Source organism: Triticum dicoccoides, chromosome 2B, assembly GCF_002162155.2.
Source record: "Triticum dicoccoides isolate Atlit2015 ecotype Zavitan chromosome 2B, WEW_v2.0, whole genome shotgun sequence".
Classification (NCBI taxonomy): domain Eukaryota; kingdom Viridiplantae; phylum Streptophyta; class Magnoliopsida; order Poales; family Poaceae; genus Triticum; species Triticum dicoccoides.
The window spans coordinates 221,989,077-221,995,631 of NC_041383.1; the positions used below are offsets into that span (position 1 = coordinate 221,989,077).

The following is a 6,555-nucleotide window of genomic DNA, read 5'->3' on the forward strand; positions in this document are numbered from 1 at the left end:
GTTGCGTCAAAAAAAGCAATTTGGACGGGCTTTGATGAAGCTTATGGTCCAAGAATGCAATCTAATGGAGATTTCGGCCGAGGACTGCTCCTTCTTATAGCAAACAAGTTGTATTTTCTGGTTGTGTTTGTTGCCCACTTGTCTTCTCTGAACTGTGCCTTTGTGTCGTGAATGGTAGCGCTTGGCTCCGTGTCTATGACATATGGTAGCGCTACAGCTCTCCTGATCGGCGCGCTCCTGATCAAAGGCCAGGGAATAGCTCGTTCGAGACTGCTTGGTGTTGGAGGACACGGTCTCCCATTGTCCATCCAAATCACGGAATAGCTCGTCCGAGATTGACAAAGATACTGAGGAGGCCGGAGAGGATTGGCGGCGGCGGACAGGTCATAGCGAAGCGCGCCCACGGCCGGAAGGAGGTGGCCGTGGCGGCAGCAAAGGCTGGAGGACGCGAGCCTCGTCGCGGCCGCTCGCAGGGCCATGCCCTTGCAGCGCGAGATAGGGGGAGAAGGGGAGCACGGTAGTTCATGGCAATTTTTACCTCGTCTCTGGTTGTAGTTGGGCCATGATACTGTTTTGGGCAATAGATAGGCTAAGGCCGAGGCGGGGGTGGCCAGCCTATGCGAACCGAGACGGGCTGCTGGGGACGAAAGAAGGATCGAGGAAACGAATCGTCTTTTTTATACGACGTGGTTCCCGAATTAGTACCACCTCACGTATATGTTTTAAATTTAAATTGAAGGCGTAAATTCATGGGAAAAAGCGTATTGTGACGGTGAACCCGACAAAGTCAATCTGTGCTTTATTATTATTAGGGAGAGATATAAAAAAAAAGGTAAGGTTCCAAAGACATATATCTTGTTTTTTACATTCCTGCAAATACACACGTATTGTTGGGTGCCCCTCGCCTCTCGCGTCGCCCCCCTCGCCTCTCGCGTCGCCCGCCTCGCGGGCGACACGGGAGGAGCCAACCTCCGCCGCCAGCGACCCGCCCCGTTCCTGTCCTTCCCTTCGCCGCCGCAGGTGGTCGGCGTCGGGCTAAGCCTGTGCGTGCGACGCGGCGGCGGAGGGCCTCTCCCCTCTCCCCTGGATCCATGGGTGGCGCGGGCGCCTAGATCCGCGGAGGTGCGGCCCCCATTTCGGCCCATGGAGACGCGGCGTCCCGACGGCAGCGCCTGCGATGGTGCTGGTGGGGATCGGCCGGATGTACAGGGGGCGGCGTGGCCGGGACGGCGACCCCATGGCTGGGTGGCGGCGCGCTCGTTGGTCCGACCAGCTCGGGCCCATCCCGGATCTGGTGACTAGCGAATGGCGCGGGGGGTGGCGACGGCCCGGCGTGGCCGCCGATCTGGATGCGGTGCAGCCGACGGTGGTGGTCATCTCTTCGTCAGAGGTGGTCGGCCTCAGGCTGGGTGTTCGGACCTCCGAATCCGTCATCTAGTACTGTCTGCGAGTCGGGGAGACATAGTTGCCGGTGAACACCGAGCCGACGACAGGCGATGATGGCGTTCTGCGTCGTTACCTTGATGAAGGCATCGCCGTGTGTCTACTGTCGACCCACTCGTACTGCTATGGGAGAAACCCTAGGATCTGGTCTTCCAGACCGGACGATGGCTGCAATGCGATGTCGTTTTTCTCGGGAGCATCATTTGTGTAGTAGCGCTGGAAGTCAGAGGCAGGAGGTGGAGCGGCTTCGTCTTGCACGGAGCTTCGGTGAAGATGTCAAGTCATGCCTGGCCAACAGGTGCTACCTTTTGTCATGTCTGGTCTGCAGGGCTACGCACGACAGATCTTCCAGAGACTTCAAGTTGTGTTGGCTGGTGATACTTGGCGGCATGGTGCTGAGGTGTACCGGGGTGACCGCAACGTGCTCATCGGTTCACGCTCAGGGAAGTGGTGCCGTTGGGCGCCGTGGTGGCATCGACGGGAGCTAGACCGGGCAAGGATGATGCGTCAGTATAGCTCTGAAGATGGAGTGGTGGTAGTTGGCTGCGGCCGCCACTAAGAGCGCGTCGGACCGGTGTGTGCCCCATACACGGCAAGTGGCTTGGTAGGGGCCTCAGCTCTTAGATGTTAGGCTTGGTTGAGAGATCTGTGGTATTAAGTCCGGACTATCAGCATCCCTTCATCAATTGGATAGGAGTAGCGACAGATGTTGCCTAGATGATGGCTTCGGACTTACTGTTGTATCTCTTTGTAAGGTCTTTTGTGAATAATTAATAAAATGGCTGCATGCATCATCCAAATGCAAAGGCCGGGGGTCTTCCTCCTTTTCTAAAAAATACATCCTCCTATAATCACACCGGCAAATTAGTAACGTGATATTGAAACTTGAAGATGGAAAATTTCGCTCAGAAACACATGACCCCAGCATTTTCTGGTACATGTGGCTCCTCGTCGAATGCTGCACTCGTTTTCTTCTTCCACTACCGCACCTGCTGAGATCCCTCGACGGTATAGTTTTTAAAACTGCGATTCCCATCATAGCCCTGTGAGAGACAGGGAGGACGTAGGCACAGTAATAGTACCATTACAGACAAATCTCAACCGCATAATCTCTATCATTACAACCCTGAAGAAAATTTACTATAGCCTACTAGTATATGTCTGACACAGAAGTTGCACACTATATGGTCAAGCTGCAGTTTTGCTAGACTTAATGTGTTGCTCGAAAGTTGCGGTTAACCGTAAGAAGTCAAGGCAGCTACTCTTTAAGCAGTTAACAGAATGTTCGATCAGCCATTCCGGTGGATGCTGTTCTGTCAGATGAACCATCCATTTGTAGTTGATCCGGAGCTATCAGAAAGACTCTACAAGATGTTTCACGAGGAGGCAACAGTTGAACAGAGGGGTAACCAGGCCAGCAACCTAGGCCATTTCCTGGAAAATAGTAGATCAATCATCAGAACTACGCAAAATAACAACCGGAAGACGCAGAAAGAAAAGGAAAGTGCTGTGTAAGATGGTCATCTTACAGCGAGGAAGGACAGGCTCATAGTCTAAAAGGTAACCTGTCAGCTGAATATTAATCATCTACTGCCTTGGTGCTAACAATTTCCTTCAGACTTCTCAGCAAAACCTGCCAACAGACGCTCTGTCTCGATGTATGTTACTTCTCTCTCTAAGTTAGTCAAGGCTCAATGATGGCAAAAATTGCTCGTCCACAGGCGCGAGGGAGGTTAATATGAAATAGACCCTCTGGAGCTTTCTTACAGTGAGGACAGGCACGGAAGTCAGAAGCAACCCTCTTGCCTAAGGTCAAGTTCCTCAAACTACTACCGTCGTGATGCCAATGGTTTCCTTCCAGTCTTATCTTCGAAACCTGACAGCAGCAAGCTCTGTCTAAATGTATGGTACTTCTCTAAGCTCGTCCCAGCCAACCGCTGGCAAAAACGCTCATCTGTAAGCACAAAGGAGCTAAGAGGAAATGGGCCCTTTGGAGCTTTCCTCAATGAAACAAGAAAACGGTGACGGGGACGAATTCTCTGCTCGAGAGACAAGCTCAAGTACATGGGGTACTTCGTCAGGGATTGAGCCTCATTCTTAAGGTCATTGACCAAATAAAGATACTTTGGTTTGAGATTTTTCTCCACCGACAAAGATAGCACCTGAAAAACATGGCAGGATACATTTACCACGAGAGACACTTAATAGCAACAGCAAAGATATAAGGATGAGGAATGATAACATGTACATGGACATATGGTAATACCTGAGTAAGACTTGTCAATATTTTGAGAATATCAGAGTTTCTCATGCCAATGCTTCTAAGGAAATTGATTCGAGGCAAGATGCCCTCCTCAATGCTGTAATGAAGCAGCTGTGGGTGCTTTGTGACCATTTTGACAATGCTATCTTTGGGAGCCCCTAGTTCTTTTGAGAGAAAAAGAAATCGAGATTTCCACGCATTATCAATTCGCTGCACCAGAATCTGAGGGCTTAGCTGCACCACTTTCCCCACATCGCTCTCCTCAATACCCACTTCCTCAATCAAATAGCTTATAGTTGGCTTCAGGGACTGCTCAATACTGTAAGATAAAAATGAAGGGGCAGAAGAAATAATTTGCCCCATACGTGCATCCGGAACACCAATGCCAGCCAAAAAAGCAACATGAGACTTCAGATTGCTGAGAGTGTATTCCAAAATTTGCGGCTGTCTGACCAGCATCCTCTTCAGATCCTTGCTTTTAACACCAACACTTAGAAGGAACTCCAACCTTTCTTCTGCAGAAGCCCGGTTGATTTGCAAGCAAGCCATGTGTCTCTCATAAATGTAAGTAAAATGGGATTCCCTCAGTCCAAATGAGCACAGGTAATCAATAAGGGGTAACCATTTGTCATCAAAGTCATATTCTTCTTGCAATTTTTGAAACAGACTCCGAGAGATACTTTCATTTTTCAACTGCAACAACAAATCTTTGTTAGTCAACGTACCTTTACATACTGAAATATGGACCAGAAACATGCACATACTGAATTGATCTTAGAAACCTACCTCTACTTTACTGTTCATGCTTGTAAGATTCAGCAATGTTCTGTTTATTTTGCTCCTGGGGTGGAGGGAATTAGACCTTCCTGGACTAGCATGTTTATCACGAGTTTTGGGCCGCCTTCCTTCCCAATTTTCTTTCACCAGTTGTGTTTTTCGTCCTGAAGCATAGAGCCAGGTTTCAATACAAGGTACCATTGTTTTTAAGAAATTTTACATAGCTTAAGTATACCTGCTCTCTTGTTCGGAGCACGCGGGTTGTTTGTATAAAGGACACCAGGATACTCCAAACCTGACAAATCGTCCTGAAAAGAGTAGTGCAATATAGAGTAAGATATACTGGAACAGTGAGTTTGTAATATCTGTTCTATGAGCAGATAAACAAAAGTGATCTTTTTTAGACAAAATTCTGCATAATAATTCAAACGCAGCATCGAATGATGTAGTATTAGCAGTGTGTCAACACAACATATGACATATACCTTCCAAGGAAATTCTGTACACTGGGTTTAGATAGACCACTGTTCATTATGATAACATCCTTTTAAAATAGCAAAGCATGGGAGCATTCACTACGGCGTCATGTGTCACTAATATAGGAAGGGGCAATTGAACACGTTGTATCGCAATATCCTTTTGAAGTATGTATTGTTTGCAATGTGAGCACAGAAGCATCTGATGTTACCGAAACTAAAAGGAGCTAGAAGAGTTTGGTCAATATGTTCCAGCTCTCCAAGCAAATCTCAGACCATTTGTCTGGACTCAGGAGGGTTCAATGGTAACAGCACTGACAATTCATCATTGTTCCAAATATTGGCCAGTTAATCGGCATCTCGGTCAGTTAATCGCCACTCGGTGGGTCACCGAATAGCCAATTAACTGATTCATCAGGCGATTAACTGGAAAATTCGCCTATTTATCCCTACTCAGCACCCGACCGATATGGTACAAGTTACCAATATCCTGACCATTGCAATTCATATCCAAACACAGAACTACACAAGACCTGCCAAATGGCTGATTGCTCATGCTTTGTTGGCACTAGTCCTTACGAAGCCTCGACAAAGTTCTTACACTACAAAATATTAACTGTGCCACATTATGCGGTGCTTATAATCTGATAAAGTATCAACTGTGCTACATTATGTGGTTATAATGATCTGATGTAATGTGGGATACAGAGCCAAAACCGCACGCACGGGAAGACAAGCAGTCATATCAAACATGCAAATTGTACATCCAAACTGCAGAACAGAAGTATAAATTCTAGAATAGGCACAAACGGTATAGGTATTTCCTTGATGACTAGGGTATGCCAAATCTTCACGAGACACTGAGCTAGATATTACATCACGCTCTATACCAATACGACTGTCCAATTAAATTCTCCTGCGACGAGCACATTTTAAAACCAAGTGAGAGCCCAGTTCGCGTTTCTCTCACATGACTAGAGCCAGGCACTGGCAGTGAAGCAACGGCCTACTCAACTTGGCAATGGTCACTGGTATTGGGGAAGCTCACCTCGCTCTCGTCGTCCTCGTCGTACTCCTCATCTTCTTCCTCTTCATCGTCGTCGAGGTCGTAGTAGGGGTAGCGGGAGCGCCGGGAGCGGCGGTTGGGCTTGAGGAGGCGCACGTTGGTCTGGAGAGAGAAGGCGACCGAGGCGAGGGAGCGGCGGGCGGTCGCGGTCGCGGAGGGGAACGGGCGGCAGGGGAGAACGGAGCGACCGAGCGCCGCCAGCGGCGGCGGATGCAGCTGCAGCAGCGCCATGGGCGAGAGTACGGCGGGGCTTCGATTATTTGGATTTTTATCTGCGGCGGTGGGGGATGTTGGGGATTCGGTCGGGGTTTGGATGAGGACGAGTAAGGAATCTTTCAGGGCGGGGTTTAAGGCCCCGCTGGGCCGGGCCGGGCCGCTGAGTCGGCCAGACGGGGCAGGACCATTTTTCTCTCTCTTTGATTGATGGGTTGGACGGTGTAAAGAGGATGGCAAGTTATCTTACTGTTCACTCGTGACTCGGCTTTAGCAAGTCACTGGATCTCAGTCCGGCCGACGCACCGGTTTCCATG

At 49.1% G+C, this 6,555-nt stretch overlaps 1 protein-coding gene across 2 annotated transcripts; it reads right to left on the reverse strand.

Annotated features, from left to right (window-relative positions):
• Positions 1-2,454: 2,454 nt before the first annotated feature.
• LOC119363194 (transcription termination factor MTERF9, chloroplastic-like) lies at positions 2,455-6,332 on the reverse strand. Of its 2 annotated transcripts, none has more exons than XM_037628504.1 (6): positions 6,008-6,332; positions 4,719-4,791; positions 4,493-4,647; positions 3,710-4,399; positions 3,009-3,605; positions 2,455-2,877 (listed from the first exon to the last, which is right to left on the reverse strand). In XM_037628504.1, exons 1-5 carry the CDS (start codon positions 6,254-6,256, stop codon positions 3,273-3,275), a joined length of 1,500 nt encoding a protein of 499 aa, XP_037484401.1. In that variant the 5' UTR covers positions 6,257-6,332; the 3' UTR covers positions 2,455-2,877; positions 3,009-3,272. The 2 variants fall into 2 exon arrangements, with proteins under 2 accessions (XP_037484401.1, XP_037484400.1); XM_037628503.1 differs by having other exon boundaries at positions 2,973-3,605.
• Positions 6,333-6,555: the final 223 nt, after the last annotated feature.